This window comes from Equus asinus, chromosome 25, assembly GCF_041296235.1.
Source record: "Equus asinus isolate D_3611 breed Donkey chromosome 25, EquAss-T2T_v2, whole genome shotgun sequence".
Classification (NCBI taxonomy): Eukaryota; Metazoa; Chordata; class Mammalia; order Perissodactyla; family Equidae; genus Equus; species Equus asinus.
The window spans coordinates 56,942,536-56,965,144 of NC_091814.1; the positions used below are offsets into that span (position 1 = coordinate 56,942,536).

Sequence of the window (22,609 nt, forward strand, 5' to 3'; positions counted from 1 at the left end):
GAGGCACAGCCATGTGATCACGGCAGATAGGGGTGTGACACAAGATGATAAACTACACATTCCCCTGCATGCAGGGTTCCTGCGTGCAGGGGTGACGCCATTTGTCCAGTGTCGGCAGGGCTTAGCTGGGGTTGTTTACACAACCTCGGTGGGAAGTTTGCAGAGTCAGCCCCGTGCCCCCTCCAGCTCCTCGAGGACCAGAGCTAAGGCTGTGACAGTAGACAGTAGCTCAGAAAAGCGCTCCCAGCTCGTGGAAGCCAGCCCCAAGCTTAGGCTCTGCATTGCTGAGCTGGCCAGTGCTGCCTCATGCACTGCAAACCAGCCTGGCCCCTGCAGCCATTTACATCTGCAGTCTAAGGCATCACCTAGAAACAGAGCACTAGAGAACCGACATGTGGGGAAACCGAGGCTCAGAGAATGGAAGTCATTTGGCCAAGATCACTCAGTGAAGTGCGAAAATCAAGACTAGAGCCAGCCTGTCAGACTCTGCCTTGGGGGACTACACGCAGGGGTGCCTTCTCAGGCGCTGAGCTTCCCACACCCTGGTGTGGGGCCGCGTGCACAAGCACACAGACGCACACTGTTCCCCTCCGTCTTGGGGACTTGGGAATGATAGGCTGAAGTCTTCTCCTGCTCTTACCCCTTGGGTCACCTGCAGGGGATGTGTAGCTTGGGAATGAGAGGCAGCACCCACCTGAAGCCACTGACACTGTCCCTCCTCATGGGAGCGGCTCACCCCTCTTTTGACCAAAATGGGTGGCCTAACCAAGCCCTGGCAAACCTCATAGTTCTAGAATTGCAACCTCTTGGGATTGTAGGGGACCCCAGCATTCCTCTAGGACAGCATTCCTGTGCAGAGACTAGAGCAGGAGCCTGTGTTCAGGACCCTGGACCCCCACCTTGCTTTCCTGGTGGCTTGTTGCCTGCCTGGCTGTATTTTCTCACCACAAAAAGGAAGGGTTGCCATCGGTATCCTTTCCAGCTCTGACATCCTGGGGCTCCATGACCTGAAGTAGGCAGACCCCCATAATCTCCTATTCCAATAGGGTGGTCACATAATGGCCATTTAAATTAAAATTAAATAAAATGTCGCAGCAGCCATATTTCAATTGCTGGAGAGTCACACGTGGCTAGCGGCGACTGCAACGGACGGCACAGATACGGAACATTTCCACCATTGCAGAAGTTGCGCTGGGCAGAGCTGGATTCTGGACAGCAATAAAGATAGGGGCCTTGTGGTTGAGAAGGTCCTGAACAGGCCAAAGGGACAACCCGGGGAAAAAGCAAAGGGCCCCTTCTCTGCAGGCGCTTTGCTGGGTGGGCAGAGAGAGCTCTCCCACCCGGGCTGGTGACTAGTGAGGTCCCCATTGGCATGCCCACCCCCAACACGCATCACCCAGTGTCCTCTCGCCATCGAGTGTGTGTGGGGGGGTCGGGGGCAGGATTTGTCTTGAGGGTTCCCTGCAGGGAAGGGCCTTTGAGACGCAGCAGGGTCGCTCCGCAGAGCTTTCTCCAGGAGTCAAGGGACTTGGGGCAGCGAGCCGGCGAACAAGAGCGCGAGCCAAGCTGACCTTTTGGAAGCAGCCGGATCTCCATAGTCCAGGACAGAGTCGGGGCGCAGGAAGAGACCTCCCCCGTCCCCGCCCCAGGAGGCCCAGGGAGAGCGGCCGCAGCCGAGGTGGGAGGGAGGAGGCCGCCTCACCGCCTCTCGAGCCGGGAAGGGAGCCGGGGCGGAGACGCCAGGGACCCAGGTGGGGGCGGCCCCGGGCCGGGCCCCGCCCCGGCCCCGCCCCTGGCGTCACGGCCTCCCGGCAGTGTCGCCCCGCCCGGCGCTCCAGGTAGCACGGCCGTGGCGCTCCCCAACGGCCGGCGAGCCCGGGAGGGGACGTCCCCACGGCCTCCGCCTCGCGGCCCTCGCCCGTGATGTCACCAGCGCGGCGGGCCCGGCGTCCCCGGGTCGGCCTCGGGCGCCGGGCCGCGGGCTCCTGAGTCACGGGCTGCCCGCGGCCCCTCCTCCAGCGCTCCCACTCGCGCCGGCCCTCCGCAGGGGCTGGCGTTGGCGCGAGGCTCCGAGGGGGCGGGGGCCGCGGATGGCTGTGCCCCCTCCGGCTCCTCCGCCGCGCTCGCCCGCGCACCTGGGGAGGCGGGCGCCGCGCGCACGCTGCTCATGGGGCATGGAGGAGAAGGCGGCGGCCAGCGCGGGCTGCCGGGCGCCGCCGGGCCCCCCGAGGTCCGGCGCCGTCCCGTGCTTCGGCATATCCGTGGACCAGGACGACATCCTCCCCGGCGCCCTGCGCCTCATCCGGGAGCTGCGGCCGCACTGGAAGCCCGAGCAAGTTCGGACTAAGGTAGCCGAGCGGGCGCGGGGTCTGGGCTGTGGCCCTGCCAGGGCTGGAGCCGGGGCGTGGGGACGTCTGTCCGTGCATCCTCCCGGGTGTCGGTGCGGGCGCGCGCGGCTGCTGCGCAGCAAGGGGTTGGATTGGTGGTTTGTGTATGTATCTTTCTCCCTCTATTTTGGTCCCTAAGCAAAGCTAGGCTCCCACCTCCGTCGGCCCTGCACACACCCCCGTCCTCTTGGGGTCTCCTGCCCACTGTCAGCATGCTGCGCGAGCAGGCCCCACCCCCTGTCGCGGCGTGCTGGTGCCCCTGGCTGCCCAGAGGCACGTCCCCAGCCGGCTCTGAAGCCTGAGGCGGCGGGAACTTTTAAGGGAACCCCCACATGCACACACACATGCTGCTCCTTCTCCACCCTGGGTGGGAGCAAAGCCGCCAGACCCTGAGCGGCCCTGCAGCCCCGGGAGCCACCCCGAGGATGTGAGGCCAGCCCCAATCTCTGCTCTTGGTGGCAGCCCCGCCATGCGCCCCCACAGGGCGCTCCCCAGCCCAGCTGGGCACACTCTCAGGGACACAGATGGAGGCAGAGCCTCGGCTGAGGAGCCTCAGGCTGACTCCCCAGCTGACCTGTGTCCTCTGAAAAGTCTTCACCTGCCTGCCCTCCCCTGACCCCTCTGGGAGCTGCCTGTGGAGGAAGGTGCCCTGAGCCGGGCACCTGCAGCTTGCGCCGGAGTGGCAGGGGCTCTGCGCTGGGCCTTGGGGTGGGGGAAGGCGGGGTCAGGACCAAGTGTGGAGGCTGACAGTCTTCTCTTGAGGGAGGAGTAGGTGGGTAGTGTTTTCAGAATAAAAGGCCCACTCTGGTGTAAGACTGTCCCGTGTCAAGCAGGCCTGAAGCTGATTCCAGCGCCAGTTAACATGCTGTCTGCCAGTCTCTCCTCTCTCTGGGCCTCAGTTTCCCTACCTAGAACTAGTGCAGATGTCCTCTAAGGCCCCTTCCAGCTTCGTCAGGCTGTGCCCCGTAAATTCCATGGTTCATTCCTCCCTGTCACCCTACCCAGAGAGTCCGCTCTCCCAGCCCAGGGTCCCCTGCCGCTTCTGGTGGGAATCCAGAGGCCAGGTGGAGCCTTGGCCACGAAGCCCTGGGGTCCCGCACCTCTGCCCCTGAGGGCCAGCGGACAGCAGACAGCCCTGTGCCTTGCAGGGAGTGAGAGGCCGCGGGTCGGATGTGCTCCTCCTGGGCGACTCCTGGCCTTCCTCTGCGCATTCTGGTCTGTGGAGGTTTCATTCAGGGCCAGGGTGGAGGAGTAAGGAGGGGGGACTTCTAACCACCGATTGGTGTGGGAGTTCCTCCACTGCCAGATCCCATCCACTAGAGGCAGGCCCGGGAGGAGTGAGTGCCGGGGCTGAGCCCAGGCTGCCGTCTTCTTCCTGAACTCTGTGGTCCGCCTCAGGCGTGGAGGCGGAGTGGAGCACTGGGAACAGTGCTGAGCTTGGTTAAGTGAGGGGGCTAAAGGCCTGGGGGTCCTGCGTGGTGCGCTCAGCATTCAAATGAGCTCCCCGTGCTGGAGCTGGGGAGCCCGAGGGCAGGAGCGGAGGCCCTGCCCACACGCCCTTGCACTATCCCCATGCTAGCGCTTCACTGATGGCATCACCAACAAGCTGGTGGCCTGCTACGTGGAGGAGGACATGCAGGACTGTGTGCTGGTCCGGGTGTACGGGGAGCGGACGGAGCTGCTCGTGGACCGGGAGAATGAGGTCAGGAACTTCCAGCTGCTGCGAGCACATGGCTGTGCCCCTAAGCTCTACTGCACCTTCCAGAATGGGCTGTGCTATGAATACATGCGGGGCATGGCCCTGGGGCCTGAGCACATCCGTGAGCCCCGGCTTTTCAGGTGAGTAGGGTGCCCAGGTACCCTTCGTCTCTACTATTCCTTTGGCCTGGGCTTTGAACTCCTTGGCCAGCTTCTTATGGTGTCCATGAATGAGTGTCTTAAGATCTGTGAACTCCCTGAAATTGCATGAAAAATGTTTGTGCGTTTATGTGCATTGCTCTGCAGACAGGGGCAATAGCTTTGTGTAGGTTTTCAGTGGGGCCTGTTAGAAGGATGAGTTCTTGAGGAGGCGAGTGAGAATTTCGGTAAACATTGGACCAAAGGACCTGGTTCCCTAAATGCAACAGGGCTCTGCTTCCTGGCCCATGCCTCAGCCTTCTGCCCACCCCAAGTCTGCCCTGGAAACATTCTGGAGCCTTGGAGATGAAATCTGAGCCGAATCCCCAGAGTGGATGGGGTTTCCTGCCCTCCCCCCACTCCTGCCAAGAGCTCAGGCCTGCTAGCAGAGTGGGCCTCATCCAGGGTGAGCATGGTTTTACCAGCCCAGAGAGAAGCCATCCCTCCCCCGGTCTGAGCTCCTTTCGGGTTCCCTGACAGGTGGGAGCCCAGGTTTGAGGAGCTGCCAAGGCTTCTTTCCAGAAGCTCACCAGAACCATGGCCCGCGGGGAACCCCTCCCATTAAATGCCTGGATAGGACTGTGTAGGACCCAGGAATTGGACTTGACCTTCAAGCCCTGTGGATGCCGCTGTGGGGTCTGGAAGGGGTAGAACCAGAGAGGAGCCCAGAGTGCATTCCCTCTCTCTGGCCATGCTAGGCAGGGGTGTCTGCCAGCTCTCGCCTTCCTCCTTCCAAGCCACGTCCACATGCAGGGCACTCAGATGCCAGTGAGGCCCCAGGCAGATGAGGTTTACGCCTGACACTGGGGACAGCCACACAGGGGTCTGCCTGGGATGCTTGGTGTCTGTCCTGACTCACCCAAGGGGAAGGAGCCTGCCACATTCCGAGGGGAAACAAGCCCACCCAGGGAGTCAACCAGGAAGCTTCCTTGCTCCCTCACCTGGTACCCAGTGAACCCCAAGTTAGTGCATCTGGGCCTGTTTGCAGAGACCTTCTGGCAGGCCCTCTAGGGACCTAGAAGAAGGGAATCTGAGAGCCGCCCGCCCGTGCTCCTGAGCACTGCGTCTGGGGCTGGTGAGTTGTGTGTTCAGCTGTCTGTGTGGGTCTGCAGGTGGGGGACATACAAACCTGTGCAAGGGTCTTCTCAGGCTCCGGCTGAGCAGCTGCTGCGCGCCCACCTGGAGGTGTGAGGTCAGAGCAGGGCGAGGGACCTGTCCTGGCTTCTTGCACCAGCTTCCTCCCAGCTGTCCCTCAGTCTGGTGCAAATAAGCTCCTATCCTGGCAGCTCCTCACCACTCCGTCTCCCCCCAGCTCTGTGAATCTGATGCTGCCCCTCGTTCTCTCAGGGAGACAATTACCATTGTCAGGAAGATTGAAGCTGGATGTAGGTTCACTAATAAGAACTTTACATTTGGGGAGAGCCAGAAATTGGGATGGGTATAGGAGGTAGGCCCTTCCTTGGTGGTTTTCCCAGGATAGACCATTGTCCTTCTGGGGTGAAGGTGGAGCTCTGAGGGAAAGGCAGGGAGGAGAAGTACCTCTTTCTCCTACTACCTCCCCATGTCCCCTGAACCCCAGCTCCCACCCTCTGCCTGCCAAGGCTCTGCAGTGTAAAGATGCTGAGTGTTGAGGTCGCTTTCATTGCTATTCCAGACAACAGCCCTATTGATGTCCAAGGAAACGCTCTGTTCGTGCTCTATTTGGAATCTTCTTTTGGGAAGGGAAGGCCTGCGTCTCGGGTCTCTTTCTCTGCCTTGCCCAAACCCTGGTGGGCTCCCTCCTGCCCCAGGGCCTCCAGCCTCTGAAAGCACAGCCTTCATCTCTCACCTACTGGGTGGCTGCCACACCCCTGCCCCTTGCACCGTTTAGGAGGTGGGGGCCTCAGGGGCTTCTGGAGGAGCCCCTAGTCTGCTCTGTTATCCTGTTGGGTGATGGCCTGCCCCTTCCCAGGACCTGGAACAACTCGGTAACAAGGTTTCAAACAGCCAATGCCTTTGTTGTCTTTCCCAGTGATTATTATTTGAGCAACAGGCAGAGGCGAAGGAAGCTTGAATATTGGAGGCTTGGCAGCCGGGTGGGGGCTGGGACTCCAGAAGGGAGGGCTGGCAGAGGGCTGGGGGAGCCCAGCTGGCACATAGGGCCTCGATGCTGAGGTCCTTATCAAGGCCCTCCCTCTCTGACCGGTCAGTCCTCCGTCCACCCCCGCCCTCTCCCGGCAGCCTTGCCCAGTGCTGCTTTCTCCTCTCCCCACCGCCCCCTCCTTCTCTCCCGGGGACCTTGGATAATGTCCACAGGAGAGCTTGAAAATAGACCGCTGGTTTGTTTTGCGGCCTTGGCACCCAGCCGCCAGCATAAACTCCCTGCCACAGAGGAAGGGGCTGCCCTGCACGGCCTGCTTCCCTCCCCACCTTGGCCAGGCTGATAAGAGGTGGGCGTTCCCTCCCTGCCTGGCACACCATCTCTGATCCCTTGGTGCCCTGCACTCCCCTCCCCCTGAGGGCATGGGTCAGAGTCCAAGCAGGGAGGAAGGGTACCACCTCCATCCCCAGGTGACCTCTCTGTCCTCAGGGATTGCTATGGGCACAGCCTTGGGGTGGGGCCAGGTCACTGACCTGTGGCCAGCAGCCCACTGCTTTGCCCTTCCGCTGCCTGAAGCCACCCGGCTCTGGAGAGGGCATGGGAGCTGCTGGGCCAAAGGCTTTCTCTCCCTTTCATGCCCTCTGCTGAGACCCTCCTCCTGCAGGACCCAGAGCTCCTGAAAGATTTGTAACAGCCCCACACTTGCCCTCTGGTTAGCCCCCAGTGGGCCCTGTAGGCCCCTTTCTGGGCAGGAGGGGCTGAGCCGAGGGGGGCCTGCCCCACACTGATATACTGCCCTTCCTGTTTTCTGCTGTAGGCTAATCGCCTTAGAAATGGCAAAGATTCACACCATCCACGCCAACGGCAACCTGCCCAGGCCCACCCTCTGGCACAAGATGCACAATTATTTCACCCTCGTGAAGAACGAGATCAACCCCAGGTACAAAGATCTGGGAGGGTTCAAGGCTGCCTCTGTCTCCACTGCCTTCATGTGATCCCTCCTTCTTTCAGCTCCATCCATCCCAGGAGGAGGTTTGGGGGATTCGGTCCTGATTGCCGAGCCTGTGTCTCCAGCAGAGTTGGGCTGACCGACCACCCCCCAGGAGCTTAGATCCACAGTTTCATACCTGTGTGCTTATCTCTCCTTGAGTCTGCTGGTTGTGGCAGGGACTAGGGTTGGGGGCAGTGTCTCCCAGTTTATTTAAAGGATACCGGGGCTCAGAGACTAAGCTTTGCCCAATGTCGAGGCCTAGTCAGAGGCAGAGCTCGTTTTCCCAGCCCAGGACCCTTTCTATCTGGGCTGCCTTCTGAGCAGTGAGAAGGGAGGGCTGGCCCTCAGAATGGGGTGAGACTGGGTTCAGACCAGGCAGAGGAGCTACACTCATCAGCCGACAAGCCCTTGGAGCCTCGAGGCTCCTGCTGCCTGCCTGGCTGCCTCTCGTCCCCACACGCTCCAGGGACACTGCCCCTACCTGGTTCAGATGGCTGGCTGGCTGCTCTCTCGGAAGGGGGTACTCCACCCATCCTGACACTTCCTTTCCTCAGGGAAGACGGACATCCTACACAGTTAAGCTCACTGGCCGGCACCCCAAGGGTCCTCCTGGCCTTCAGATGCTGACTCCCTGCATCCCACTGAGGGGTGAGGAAGAGATGGCAGGTGGAGAACAGAGTGCTGCTCCTCCTCGCGCCTCCAGGGGGGCGCAGCACTGAACCTCTGCTCCCTCATGCTCCCCACCGGGCTGACCGCCATCCTTCTTCCAGAAGTTCACGGGAGCAGGCACAGAGGGATTTGGGGGAGGGGTGTCTCCTTTTGCCCTCTGAGATGACAAGACAATAAACAACTCTGTCTTGGTCATGTGTCTCTGTCACATGTCCACACACATGCATGACTTTATCTGGATCCTTCCACTTAATGAACATCAAGCACTGCTTTGGGACTATTTGTCCAGGATGGCCCTTGTTCAGACCCCCTGTATCAAATGTCATCTCTAGGACAAGGACTGCCTTCTCCTTTAGGACTAGAACTGTGCAGGGCGAGCAGGATCCTTTGGTGTCTGCACGAACGGGACCCTCTGATCATGCAACCCACCATCTTCATTGGACAGATGGAAAAACTGAGGCCCAGAGAGAGGAGGGCACTTGCCCAAGGTGACATTGATCAGTGGCAGCTCAAGGACTAGAGTCCAGGCCTGTTGCTCAGGCATGACCCTTGCTACTGCAGCTTCCTTTGACTGTACTGTCACTGTGTGACCTTGGGGGTGACCTTCTTGGGAGGGGAGTGGTTCCTGGAGAAGAGCCAGCCAACCCCTTTGCTCTTGTCACACCATTGACCTTGGGCAAATCAAGTTTCTTAACCTCTTTGAGCCTTGTTAGGGGATGCTGTCTGCCCTAACTGCCTAATGTGCCCACAGCAGGGTGGTGGTGAGCAGTCACTTGGACAAGATGAAGCACTTTGCTCCAGTCATTGCCTAATAACCCTGACTTAGTCAGTCCTTCATTTCACAAACGTTGATGGATTGGGATTTAAAACAAAAACAAGAACTTGACATTTGCTCTGTCCTCAAGGGGCTTAGGAACTATCTGGGTAAATAGGACCTGCCCATGCATAGCTAGGAAAGAAGGCAGGGTGTATAATGTATGCTGAGGGTCGGGGAGCAGGGAGAGTCTTCTTGGTGGAGGCCGCATGGCAGAGGTGAGAAGGAAAGCCACTCTGGCTGGAGGATGCGGCATGAGCTTGGTTTGCTCCTAGATGAGCCAGCTGGAGCACACCTTCAGGAGGGAGTGGGAGCAGTCATACGAGATGGGCTGCAGGGGTGAGTTGGAGCTGGATTATTAGGGGTCTTAAATACCAGGTTAAGGAGCCAAGATTTAACCGAAGAGGCGGTAGAAAGTCATTGTGAAGGTGTTTGAGCAGGGGGCTCAGATCAGTAACTTGACCGTGACTGTGGTTTAGGAAGAAAGCTTTCCAATGTTGTAGAGGAAGATTTGGATGGGAGTGGGGAAAGGGCAGGGATTTGGGGTAGGGGCTAGCTGAGGATGCTGTAACAGAGAGAGCAGACCCTGGGACTAGGGTTTTCAGCCTGGGAGCTTGGGAGTCCCTGCACCTTGCTAGGCACACATGCCCAGCCCGAGTGGAGATCCACTGATCAGGAGGCCTCGCGTCAGACCCTAGGCTTCTGCATTTTGGCAGGCTCCCCAGGTGATTCCGAGGCAGGGGTCAAGAAACCATGTTTCCAGGAGTGTTGCCCTAGGGCAGCTCATCGAGGGGGCGGACAGTAGGGGGATGAGGCAGAGACTTTGTGTACATCCATTTGGTAGTCTTGCTATTTGGGTGGGCATGGAGGTGTCTGCAGCGGCTGGGAGAATGTGGGGTTGATGATGGCGTGAGGGGCGTTAAGAGGCGACTCAGACAGGCTGAGTGGTATGAAGGAAAGGTGATGAGCCAGGAAGCTGGAGCACTTAGAAGGCCCACGGTGAGGGAAGGTACGCTGAGAGCTGAGTGGACGCTCGCCGGGCAGTGGTCCCTTGTTCAGGAGGAACTCCCAGGCTTCCTGGGGGGCCACCCCTCCTGCTGCCTCTGAGGGACAGAGGAGTGGGAGGAGCAGTTCTGGCTGCAGTGTGAACGTTTCTGTGGTGTGGTGGTGGTTGCTGTTCTGCCAACCCCACAGCCTTAAAAGAGTCCAGTGGTGTCAGGGCTGGTAGCAAAGCTGGCGACGGTTCAAGTGCTCGGGGAAGGGGAGCGGGCCGTGGAGGGAGGCTGCCGGGGAGATAGAGACCACGGTTCCTGCAGTAAGCATCTGCATGGCCTTGGGGCGGGCAGGGTGGGGGTCAGACAGAGGTCATGGCCTGGGCAGCAGGTGTCTGGGGTGTTGAAGGCGTGTTTGCGGGCTGGGACCTGGGCAAACCAAAGGAAACCTCCTAGTCCTTCTCTTTGGATGGTCTCAGCCCAAGAACAGAAAAGAACCTTGAAAGAAAAGGTAGCTTCTTAAGGAGAGCCAAGCTGGAAGTGCACCTTATGCAGACCCGTCCACACAGATAAACTCCAGGGAGGATGAGGGACTGCCACCCCCAGGTCGCCCGCTGACAGACCCCCTGGCCTCAGGGAGGCTGTGTGGAGCTTCTGAGGGGCACTGAGGCCCTTCCAGGCAGGAGGCTCAGCTCACTTCTGGATCCTTGGACAGGCCGAGGACTGCTTTCCTGAGGCGAGGAAGTAGAGTCCAGCTGTGCAGGAGACATCTGGAAGCTGGAAGGAGGCCTCTGCCCTTCCTTGAGCCTCAGTTTCCCTGTGAGGTTGGAGCAGAGACATAAGATCCTCTTTAGTTCTGAGCTTCTCAGAGCCTGGGAGGGAGCCTGCCACTCATCTTTTTCCAGGGGACATGGGGTGCCTTGGTCGCTGAGTCCTCTTGGCCGTGTTCTGACCTCTGGGCTGGGTCGGGGCGACGAGCCGTCTGTGGCAGGTCAAAGAGCACCTCATTCTCGTCCTGCTGTGTGCACTCTGGAAGAGAAAGCAGACCCGGGACACGTGGATGGAGATTAAGCTGCAGCCACCTCCCCTCCCCTCGTTGGTGGTTCTGAGGTTTTAAGGGCTTTGCTGACTATTTGGCTTTTCAGTGTAAACAGACCTGTGTGCTTCCTGGAGACCAAAGTTCAGAGCATCTGGGCACAGTGTACCCTCACCGACTTCCCAGTGCCTCTGGGAATGTTGCTGATTGACCCATGCACTGACTCCTCAACGCATATTTCATGCAGCAGAAATTCCCGCATGCGCCCTGGGACAGGGTAGGGCCAAAGGAGGGGTGGCCTCCTGCCCTCAAGCTGCCCCTGCACAGCCTGGCAGGGGTCTGGGACAAGGCAGGGTAGGAGGGGCGAGTTATTGGGAACTACAGAGCAAGTGCTTTTCTGATGCCCCTGGGCTGTGGAGGAGTGAGCCCAGAAGGAATTTGCTGGCTGTCGTATGTGGGCCTGGGGGTCTCTCTGTTAGATGAGAAGTAAGACCACGTGATCTCTCTGGTCCTTTACACTGTGACACCAGGCACCAGAGTGTGAGGGAGACGCCCCAGGACTCGCCTCTGCCTCCTTGAGAGCGAGAGCGTGCTCCGGCCCTCCCCAGGGTACCGCCTCCGCCTGCCTTGTTTTAGAGAGCTCCCCCTCCCCCAGAAATTCCTCCTGGTCCTAAGAGCTGGCCTGTCTGCCTGCCCCCCTCCACCCCTGCTCTCTTGGTCTGCGCTGATTGAGTTGGGATGCTCCTTCCCACCTGCCCTGTCCTCTCCCCGTGCCTCCTCCTTCCCTTCCTTTCCCTTTCACAAAGTAGCAGGGATGCTGTTCGCTCAGGGACTTTTGTGCTTAGCAAAATGCTCTTACACCTCTGTCTTCATCAGTTTCTTAGAGTAAGCACAGGAAGTCAGAAGGACAGGAGGCCTTAGCACCGTTTTACAAATGACAAAAGTGAGGGTCCGAAAGGCTAGCCATTTGTTCAAGGTTCCTCTGCAGTAAGAGGTGGTGATGGAACCGGAGCTCAGAGCTTTTGAGGCCAAGCGCCTGCCTGTCTACTGTCAGCCCTCCCTCCACCAGCCACCTTTCTTGTCACTGTCCAGCCTTTCTGCAGATGTCCCCAAGGTAGAGGTGTTGGAACAGGAGTTGGCCTGGCTGAAGGAGCACCTGTCGCAGTTGGACTCCCCTGTGGTGTTCTGTCACAATGACCTGCTCTGCAAGAATATCATCTATGACAGCACCAAAGGTACGGCTTCTCTGGCCCGGCCGGGCAGCTGCAGGGCTTGGGCTGGCTCATCAGCTGGCTTCAGGGTTCTGTTCCTCAGGCAGGTACTTGGACAAGTGAAAGGAGACCTTCTGGTTTAGGTCTTAAGTTAATTTGTAGGAGAGAAATGGAAAAGGAAGCAGATTCCCACTTAGAAAAATCTATGCCAAGAAAGGACTCAAAGTGTGGTTTGTGGAAGTCCTCAACATTAGGGCACCTGTGCCATTGCCCCTGACGACGTTTTGGGCTTCTGAGGACATCCTGGCTGCCCCAAGCATTCATGGAGACAGAGCCTCCCCCAGGGGGTCCTGAGCTTGTTTTCTGGTCCTCAGCCCTGCTACGGACAGATGTCTGTGGGTGGAGAGAGTCTGAGGATGCAGCTGTGTGAGGGGGGCAGCTGTGTGAGGGTGCAGCTGTGAGGGGGGCAGCTGTGTGAGGGTGCAGCTGTGAAGGGCAGCTGTGTGAGGGGGCAGCTGTGTGAGAGGGCAGCTGTGTGAGGGTGCAGCTGTGTGAGAGGGCAGCTGTGTGAGGGTGCAGCTGTGAGGGGGCAGCTGTGTGAGGGTGCAGCTGTGTAAGAGGGCAGCTGTGTGAGGGTGCAGCTGTGAGGGGGGCAGCTGTGTGAGGGTGCAGCTGTGTGAGGGTGCAGCTGTGTGAGAGGGCAGCTGTGTGAGGGTGCAGCTGTGAGGGGGGCAGCTGTGTGAGGGTGCAGCTGTGAGGGAGGCAGCTGTGTGAGGGTGCAGCTGTGAGGGGGGCAGCTGTGTGAGGGTGCAGCTGTGAGGGGGGCAGCTGTGTGAGGGTGCAGCTGTGTGAGAGGGCAGCTGTGTGAGGGTGCAGCTGTGTGAGAGGGCAGCTGTGTGAGGGTGCAGCTGTGAGGGGGGCAGCTGTGTGAGGGTGGAGCTGTGTGAGAGGGCAGCTGTGTGAGGGGGCAGCTGTGAGGGGGGCAGCTGTGTGAGGGTGGAGCTGTGTGAGAGGGCAGCTGCGTGAGGGGGCAGCTGCGTGAGGGGGCAGCTGTGTGAGGGTGTAGCTGTGTGAGGGGGCAGCTGTGTGAGGGGGCAGCTGCGTGAGGGGGTAGCTGGGGCTGAGGGGGCAGCTGGGGTGGGGGGCAGCTGGGGCTGAGGGGGCAGCTGCGTGAGGTGGCAGCTGCGTGAGGGGGCAGCTGTGTGAGGGTGCAGCTGTGTGAGGGGGCAGCTGTGTGAGGGGGCAGCTGCGTGAGGGGGTAGCTGGGGCTGAGGGGGCAGCTGGGGTGGGGGGCAGCTGGGGCTGAGGGGGCAGCTGCGTGAGGCGGCAGCTGCATGAGGGGGCAGCTGTGTGAGGGTGACAGCTGTTTGAGGGGGCAGCTGGGGCTGAGGGGGCAGCTGTTTGAGGGGGCAGCTGCGTGATGGTTACAGCTATTTGAGGGGGCAGCTGCGTGAGGGGGCAGCTGCGTGAGAGGGCAGGTGGGGCTGATGGAACGGCAGAGGGACAGATGGACAGCTGGAAGGGAACAGCTTAGAAGATCGACGCTGAGGAGGCTGGGTTAGGTCAGGTTGGTGCAGATGTTCAGTAGGTGCATTCCAGAGGTCTGTGGAAGCTTGACCAGGCCCTTTTTCCAGATCTCCTGGGACCGACCGTCATTGCCTCTCCTCTACCTCATAGGTCATGTACGGTTCATTGACTATGAATATGCCGGCTACAACTACCAAGCTTTTGACATTGGCAACCATTTCAATGAGTTTGCAGGTAAGAGGGACATTGTTTTTTGACCTGTGACCAAGATACCCTCCATATGATGGAGGGGCAGGTTGAGGGGGAGGAGGAGAGGGGTTCCACACTTGGAGGGTGGAGGTGAGACAGCCCTTGTCCTCTGAAATATCACAGCTCGAGGGGGAAAGGCACAGCCTGCCTGGGAGAGCTCCAAGTTTCACGGGGGAGGCAGGACCCACATACGCAGAGCAGAACCCTGCTAGCCCGTACGGCAGTGTGGTACAAACTAGGAAGCTGTGCCCTCTGTAAGGGCCCTGAGGATACTTGGCTTAGCATGTGAGTTAGAAAAAGGCCCCTTCCTCTGGGCAGACAGCCCACGCCAGCTGGGCTGCACAGACAACCCCAGCCTCCACTCGCCCCCTTGTCCAAGCTCCTTTATGCCCAGTACAACCTGCCCAATTGTAAATAAGGGCCCTGCGTACAGATAAGGAGCAAAATGAGCTGCGAGAAACTATTTGCCTGGTGGCCTGAAGAGAATAATCTAGGTGGAACTAGTTAAAAGTGTAGGTTCTACAACTTGACACCCCACGTTCAGATCTTAGCTTTGTTGCTTATTAGCTTTGTGACCTTGGGCAAGTTCCTTACCTTCTCTGTGCCTCTGCACAATGGAAATAATGCTAGTACCTGCTTCACAGTATTGATATGAGTTACACACGCAAGTCTGGCACATACTAAGCATCGTGTCGGTATTTATGGCTGATAGGAGGTAGCTGAGGGAGACTGGCGCAGGGCGGCAGAGGCCGGATGAGGGAGTATTTCCTCAGGGCAGGCAGTTCTTCTCTAAGGGCGCCCTGTGTACAATAGAATCATTTGTATAAAGGAAACAGTGCAGGTAGTTCCAGCTTGAGGGCTTAATTCTTAAAAAAACAATTAGATGAGACTGAAGAGACAACTCAGGGATGGAGCTGGACACTGAGGCTGGAGGGACGTCCCTGGGCTGGCAGTGGGGGGTGCTCAGCACGAGGTGGCCAGCCCCTGTGGCTTAGGATGGGTGAGGCGGGCCCAGGCCAACTGTAGAGCCACTGTCTGGCCCAGCCCAGCCCAGGCCAATCACGTCCCTTCTGGAAGCCCAGGTGACAAGATCTGTGAAGTGCTGATTCTACCTGAGGGGATGACTCCCCGGGGTGGCCACCAGCTGCACTTAGGTCCCCAGGGGACGATGGGGGTCTCAGCTGGGCAGAGCAGCTGAGCTGTGGGGTGTGGCGCAGAGCAGAGGCTGGCGCCAGCAGGGCACTGGGCCCTGAGTGCTCAGCTGCCAGACCCATTGGCCTTTCAAAAGGGATAATTCTGAAGCATTTTAAGTCCTTCTTACCTACTGCACAGAGCAAAGTCCAGCTGGAATTTCTCCAAAGGGGCAGATTGCGTCCTGTCCCAAGTGGAGATTGGAGGAAGAACCTGGCACGGGGGAGGTGGGGGGCAAGAGAAGAGACTGGGAACGAGGAAGAGGGCCCTCCTGTGTTCTCGGGAGCTGAGCGATGGGAGGCCAACCCTGAACTGACCTCTAACTGGCTGTGTGACCTTGAGCAGATGGCTTCTCTCTGGGCCTTAGTTTCTACCTCTGCGTGAGGAAATTCTTTTCCAGCGTACTCTTGGGGCCCCAGGTGACTGACTGGTTTCCCCGGGAGCATAATGGAGGCTTGCAAAGGACAGGAAGGAAGAATAGGTTAGGAAGAGACTGTGGGGAAGGTGGCCCAGTCCTGGTCCCATCTTCAATAAACTGCTGCTTTCTCTACCGGCTGTGGAGCCAGGTCTCTGCCAGGCGCCCAGGATGTGGCTGGTGCGTAGCGGGCTGGCAGCCTCCGGACTCAAGGAAGGGTGGACTAGAAGGAGTCGGGGCCGCCTAGTCCAGGGGTTCCCAGCCTGGTTGCGTTTCTGAATCATCCCCAGAATTGGATGGGGGAGGGGTGCCTGGGAATCCGTGTTTTTACGAAGCTCTCCAGGTGATGTTTGTAAGTAACCAGCTCAACACTGGTCCAGGAAGCAACGTTTGAGACACGCCATTGAGTCCAGCTCCCTCCCTTTAAAAGGGAAGAGATTAGGCCTGAGCGCAGAAAGGGCTTGTCCCTGGCTGACTGGAGATGAGCGCTAGGCCTTTGCTAGACCTAAAAGGCCAAGAGGCCCCGACACTGTGCTTTGGCCGAGCGCCTTCTCGTGCCCTAGTTTCGTATAGGGCATGGGGATGCAGTGGTACTGGCTTAGGGGGTCCGTGTCACTCCCAGGACTGTGTCTTGCCCCTCAGCTGTCTGCCTGTCTCTGCTTCCCTCCAGCCCACTGACAGCAGTGTCCCCAGCTGGATGGGGCTGGACCCTCCACACATTAGATGAATTTGGCGGTCAGAGAAGTTTGGCTGCATTCCCAGGGCTGTCTCCGTGGGCACAGCCCCGCGGGGCAAAGTAGATGGAGGTTTTGAGGGGAGCAGGGAACACCTACTGAGCTGCAGGAGCCCCCCGGGTGGGGGGGGTCTCCCAGCAACCTCTGTGTGCCCTGCCTCCCCCCAGGTGTGAGTGAGGTGGATTACTGCCTGTACCCGGCGCAGGAGACCCAGCGGCAGTGGCTGCGCTACTACCTGCAGGCACAGAAGGGGAGGGCGGTGACCCCCAGGGAGGTGGAGAGGCTCTACGTGCAAGTCAGCAAGTTTGCTCTGGTGAGTGCTTGAGGGGAAGGAGGGACGAAGACCCACCTCCAGCTGCCACTTCTCCCAGCCTTGTGGTGGAGAAGGAAGCAGAGCCCAGGGTCAGATAGGAGGTCCTGGGGACCCCATCATATGCTGCTGAACCACAGCCTAGAGGAGAGGTCCGGGCATAGTCATCTCTGGCGTTCCCTTAATACTGAGATGCCCTGCTTTCCCACCCCGTCAAGTCGAGGTTCTCTCCTTCCTAGAGAACTACTTCCAAGAAGGATCCTAGCTTCCTGTGTTAGCAGTTCTCTCCTTTGGACAGATAGTTCTTTCTGGTGACTAACCTTAGCCTTTTAGGCTGCAGTTAAAAGCACTCCTTCATATTTGTTTTTAGCCTTTGGAGGAGATAGAGAATGTCAGTTCTAATCCTCCTTAACTGCCTCTGCGGACTCAGAAGTCTGTGTAGCCTTTCCCATCAGGCTCTTCCTGCTCCAGTCACCGTGCTGTCGGTGCTCAGGTGTGAGTGCCGCTCATCCATGGTTCATGCCAGGTCTCCGCCGGTGTGTGCTCAGGGCATTGCTAAGTGGCTTATTAACGTCAGCACCCTGAATTTCACAGCACATTGTAGAGCTAAAGAAAATCTTTACTGGTGGTTTGGGATTGCCTCCGCTGTTTTCCTCAGTGGCACAAAACTGACTCTCCATCAGGTTCTTCTTAACTGTTCCACCCATGCCTTTCTCTTGCTAAATATTAGTCGTCATTCATATTGCTAATTGATTTATGTCCCCTTAAGTCCTGAGACGGGAAGAAAGTGGAAGGAGGTCCTTCCAGCCAGCCCAGAACAAGCAGGACTGGGTGGGGCCCACCTGGGAAGGTCCTGGCGTCGCTGAAGCTTGTCCAGGGCAGCAGGAAGCGCGCTCTCTGGCTTCCTGAGCCTGGGGTGAAAGGGCCTGGGCACCTCTGGCTCCGGGGACGACAGTTAGCTGCTCGGTCAGTGCCCAGACTCAGGGTTCTCATTCCCACACCTACGCTCATTCTCCAGCCCAACCCACCTCCCGAGGAAAGAGGGAAAGGCGTGGAGGAACTCAGTGTCAGGGGTCTTCCAGCAGACAGGACCCCTGATGACCATGTGGTCAGGGCACTCCTGAGGGGCACCAGCCCCGCCACTGGCCGCTGGGCCTGAGCTCTGGCTTAGAGGTCCGTCTTGTCCTGGATACCTTGGCCTTGAAGTCTTGAGGAGATTCCCCAGGCAGGGGAGAGGCCGGGGGGAGCTCGGGTCCTGCTCAGGCTGGGCACAAGCCGAAAGCGCTGAAGCCCCGCCTGCTGGCTGCCCCAGGACAGGTAGGACCACATCTGCTGCCTCGTTGTAGCGGGAGCAGAGCCCCCAAACGCTGTCCAGTGACTTGACCTCTGCAGTCTGCCACGCCTATGCTGGGAGACCCCACTGTGTCTCTGCCAGTGTCCCAGCTGTGTGTCTTCCAGAGTGACTGTGTCGGTCCAGCCATGTGGGGTCCCTGACAGGGGACTGCGTGCTCACCCTCTCTGGTCTTTCCAGGCATCTCACTTCTTTTGGGCACTCTGGGCCCTTATCCAGGACCAGTTCTCCACCATCGACTTTGATTTCCTCAGGTGAGTTGGGAGCAGGAGGCGGAGGAAAGGAAGGGCCTGGAGCCCAGGGTGTAGGAGCAAAGCACGGCCTGAATAGAGCGTCCAGAGGCCATGCCTCTGCTCTGCTAAGTCGCGCCCATTCCCGCCAGCCCATGTCCAGTGGGGCCGCCACTCTGGGGAGCCCGGGGAGCCGTGGCCCAGAGCAGCCCTCTGAACGCAGTGGGGCCTCCCACTCTGCCCGCGCCGCTGGTGGGTCGCCTACCTGCTGCCCTGCTCTGCTGGCTGTGCTCCCATCCACTGGGCTAGGCAGCGAGGAAAGTGTTGAAAATCAGTCTGAAAGATCATGAGTCGACTCTCACTCCATAGCAGAGGGCACAGAGTTCCGGAGTATGCAAGTGACCCGCCAAGATCACGGGTGGGCTCAGTGCTTACTGTGTGGGTGTCAGACCCAGCTCCTCCTCCAGTGGCCTTGCTGACACACTGGGAGTTAAACGGAGACCATACTTGAATACTGACTGCTTGAGGGCCCGTCCTGCCAGATACATATGTCGCTGAGGGCCAGGAGTCACTTTGTCCTCCGTTCTGGCCCAGTCTCCTTGCCCTTCTCCTCCTGACCCACCCTCAGCTAAAAGGAATCAGTACCCTGGCTTCATAGTGTTCACCACCATTAGGAAATGCAAGTCCAAAGCACCATGAGATGGCACCTCACACCCATGAGAATGGCTACCGTCAGATAAACGGAAAATAATGAGTGCTGGCGAGGGGGCGGGCCCACCACTGGTGGGAATGTACAGTGGGGCAGCTGCTGTGGAAAACAATACTGTGCTTCCTCAAAAATCACAAATCAAATGACTGTGTGGTCCGGCAACTCTCGCTGCTGGATGTGTGTCCAAAAGGACCGATAGTAGGGCCTTGAAGAGGTGTTTGCACCACCATGTTCACAGCAGTATCGTTCACACCAGCCGAGAGGTGGAAGCAGCCCGTGGCCATGGATGATGGATAAATGAAACGTGGTCTACACACCCTGGAATATTATTCAGCCCTAAAAAGGAAGGGAATCCTGTCACACACAACAACATGGATGAATCTTGAGGACATGGTGCTAAGTGAAATAAGCCAGTGGCAAAATGACAAATACTGTCTGAGTCCACTTATGTGAAGTGCCTGGAGCAGTCAGTCAAACTCACAGAGACCGTGGGTGCCAGGGGCTGGGGCCGGGGAGCGGAGCGTTGCTGATTAACAGGGACAGAGTTTCAGTTTTGAAAATGAGAAAGTCTTGGAGATCTGTTGCACCACAATATGAATACTACTGAGCTGTAAAAATCAGAAAGCAAGCAAACGTATTTGGGGAAGGGTTGCTCCAGTCTGATCTAAGAAGAAAAATAAAGTTATAGTTGAAGTTAAAAAAAAAGTCAGCCTGGGCTGGGGTTGCCCTGCCCAGACCTGGATGAGCTGAACTGAACAGCTTTCCTCCCGGCGTGAGTGCCCCCAGCAGGGCCCACCTGGCCTCCCTTCTCACCCCCTGCCCTGTCTTCTGGCAGGTACGCAGTGATCCGATTCAACCAGTACTTCAAGGTGAAGCCTCAGGTGTCGGCCTTGGAGATGCCAAAGTGACCAGCTTCCTCAGCCTCCCCGCCTGTCTGCCTGCGCAGACCTGTGTCCAGGGCTCTGCCTTGCTCCACGCTCCACACCCTTGGACAAGGTGGGAGAGGGGGCAGGTAGGCATCCAGGGGGAAGGCTCTGCCCCTGCCACCAGCCCCCTGTGGATGCTGCTGGAGACCACATTCTCGTTTGGAGGAGCTCATAGGACCCAGCTCTGGGGGTCCCCCTTCACCTTGCCAGCCTTGGGGGGAAGTGCCTGTAGCCAGTCACAGCCCGGACCACAGCCACCCTTGGGAAGGCCAGCATTCCCAGCCCAGGCCATGCTGGAATCTGGGCTGCCTTAGATGTGTCTCTGACCTTTCCAGCTTGGGGAAGGGGAGCGGGGAAGGGCTCCTTTCTACCTCCAGTGCCCTGAGCCTCCAGCCCGTCCCCCCGCATGCCCCACGTGGGAGGTGCTGAGCCCAGACCAGCATGGTGCCCACTCCGACAGAAAGACGGATGTACCAATCTTGGGGGGGGCAGTCTGCAATTGGTCTGACGGCTCCCCCAGCAGCTGCCTCATCTGACATCGTTCCCTTCCTCCAAGTCAGATCCAGTCCAGTAGCCCCTTCCCAAACCTCAGCCCGAGGACCTCCGTTCCCCAGGACCCTTTCTGCTCTGAGCTTGTGTTCCCTCCCTCTGCTGCCTGTTGGGAGGGAAGGCAAGGGAGTGGTGGCGTCCTGGGCCAGAGCCTGGCTCTGCCTCCTGCTGTGGCTTGGCTGGGGACATAGTGAGAGTGGGGTGGCTGGACAGCAGCCAGCAGCCTCCTGCCTTGTTTGCTGCCCTGCCCTCCAGGCCCTCACTTCCAAGAATCTGTCTTTTCGTGTCCACCTTCTGTCCTGAAGTTGACCCAAGGGGTCCCTTGGGAATGACTGGCAGGAGTAAAGGGGCAGGGACCCGGGACCTCAGGGCCCACCTGTCCTGTGGGAGCCTGGGTAGGATGAGTAGAGGAGGTGCTGACAGCTCCCACCTCCTGTCTGCCCTCACAACCCCTCAGGCCCTCCTGCCTCCATAAAGTGATGCATTTGTAAATTACCGTGGTTTCTGCATTAAAGTGGCCGTGTCTGGACCACTCTGTGTCTGGACCACTCTGTGTCCGAGTGCCCACGGTGGGGTTCCGACGTGGAGGGAGTGGTTGCTTCTCCTGCACTAGCGGTGGAGGGCTGCTCCAACCCCTTCTTGGGGTATCCTTGGGCTGCATGCTTGCTGCCAAGGCTCCTGTGCACCTGGCTCACAGGCCTGGGCCCTGGTTGGGGGAGACCTGGGCAGGGCCAGCAATTGCCCTTTGACCTCAGCCTTTGACCCTTTTGTTCGACTGAGTTGACCCTGGGAGGACACAGCTGAGCGGGAACTGGGCTGTGGGTCCGAGCACTTGGCCCAGCCAGGTGATGAGCCAGTGAGAGGCTGCGCGGAGCACTCAGAACCGACTTCTTCCTCAGTCCTCGCTGGCTCCCAGCTGCTGGGGGAGGGGAGCTGCTCTGCCTGACGGGTGATTTCTGGAACCACTAAGGCCAGAGGGAGGGGACAGCAGAAGCTCAAAGGTGAGCAGGGCCTCCCCTCTTGGCAGCCCAGCTTGCTATGGCTGTACTCCCAGGGCTGGGTGGCTGGGCAGCAGCTGCACCCAGGGCCCCCCAGAAGGTACCTGGTGCCCACAGGGGCAGCGACAGCAGCAGCCTCCTGCCAGCAGACTCTGGCTGTTTGGCTCCTGCCTGCAAAGGTACCAGGGTGCCATGGCAACTGTTGGAGCTGAGCTGGCACTGGCAGCTGGGGTCTTCTTCAAGGTCACAGTGATGCAGTGTGGCTGGGCCCCCGGGAGGGGTGCCAGCGGAGGACATGGGGGAAAGGCGTGCCTGACAGAGGGATGGTGCCAGGCTGGACAGGTCGGGCCCTGGGGGTCATCTGTGGGGTCAGGTGGTCATGGTGTGCCCTTCCTGTGAATTGCATGGTGGTGCTCATCCTTGTTCCTCTCAGATCCACCTCTGGAGCTGAGGGCAGAAATAACCAGTGTGAAGGCAGCTTCGTTTCCAGACTCCTGGGGCCTTGATGTCACAGCATTGGAGATGGTGTTGCAGTGGTGAGCAGGGAATGGCTGGAACAGGACCCCCCAGGTATTGTCCTGTGCCCGAGGCCCCTGGCCATCACCTGCACTGAGGGAGTTAACCTGTAGGCACCATCCCGTGCCGTCTTCGAAAAACCATCCTCATCCCTCCAATGTTCCAGGAGAGTGGGTGGGGGGCAAGGGGGGCAGGGAAGGGTGGTTTAGCTGCACCCCACCCCACAAAGCCTGGAGCCCCACTGTCTCTCCTTTGGCTGCCACCCCAGACTAACCAGCACTCCTGCCCTCCTGGCTCAGCACCAGGCCTTGGAGGCTCCTGAGGATGGCCTGGTTCCACGCCCCCAGTTCCCTTCCTAAACCTCAGAAGGAGCTCTGGACAAAGCAGGCCTGGGCAGACGTTTCTCTGCTGGGCTCTGAGCCTCAGCCTCTGCAGGAGAGGCATGGCGGGGACAGAGAGCGAGCTCATGCCCCAGCCTTCCTGGTGATGACCAGGACACTGTTGTGCCTCACAACCCACCTGAGCCACCCTGCCTCTCCTGGGGCAGGGCATGGGGCTCCAGGACACCTGCCACAGGTCCCTGTGGAGGGATCTTCCCATGCTGAGGCTGCAGGGCATGTGGCTGCTCCGAGGCCAGAGGACCGGGCATAGGAAGTCAGGACGGGAGCGGGTGGGGGTGAGCCTTTCTGCGAGTTTCCCAACCACACTGCCCCGATTTGGTTTGGGACACAGTGGGGGGCAGAGTGGTGGGGACTGGAGGGTGGGGGAGTGGACAGAAGTTGAAATGAGCAACCTCCTACGTGACCACTAGAGGGCAGTCTGCGGCCG

At 59.0% G+C, this 22,609-nt stretch overlaps 1 protein-coding gene across 2 annotated transcripts; it reads left to right on the plus strand.

The window, feature by feature from the left end:
• The first annotated feature begins 1,834 nt into the window (after positions 1-1,834).
• On the plus strand, positions 1,835-20,796 carry ETNK2 (ethanolamine kinase 2). 2 transcript variants are annotated; one of them, XM_014829957.3, is made up of 8 exons: positions 1,835-2,348; positions 3,967-4,226; positions 7,181-7,303; positions 11,958-12,100; positions 13,754-13,837; positions 16,360-16,505; positions 18,034-18,107; positions 19,628-20,796. In XM_014829957.3, exons 1-8 carry the CDS (start codon positions 2,091-2,093, stop codon positions 19,698-19,700), a joined length of 1,161 nt encoding a protein of 386 aa, XP_014685443.1. In that variant the 5' UTR covers positions 1,835-2,090; the 3' UTR covers positions 19,701-20,796. The 2 variants fall into 2 exon arrangements, with proteins under 2 accessions (XP_014685443.1, XP_014685450.1); XM_014829964.3 differs by lacking the exon at positions 7,181-7,303 and having other exon boundaries at positions 1,950-2,348.
• Positions 20,797-22,609: the final 1,813 nt, after the last annotated feature.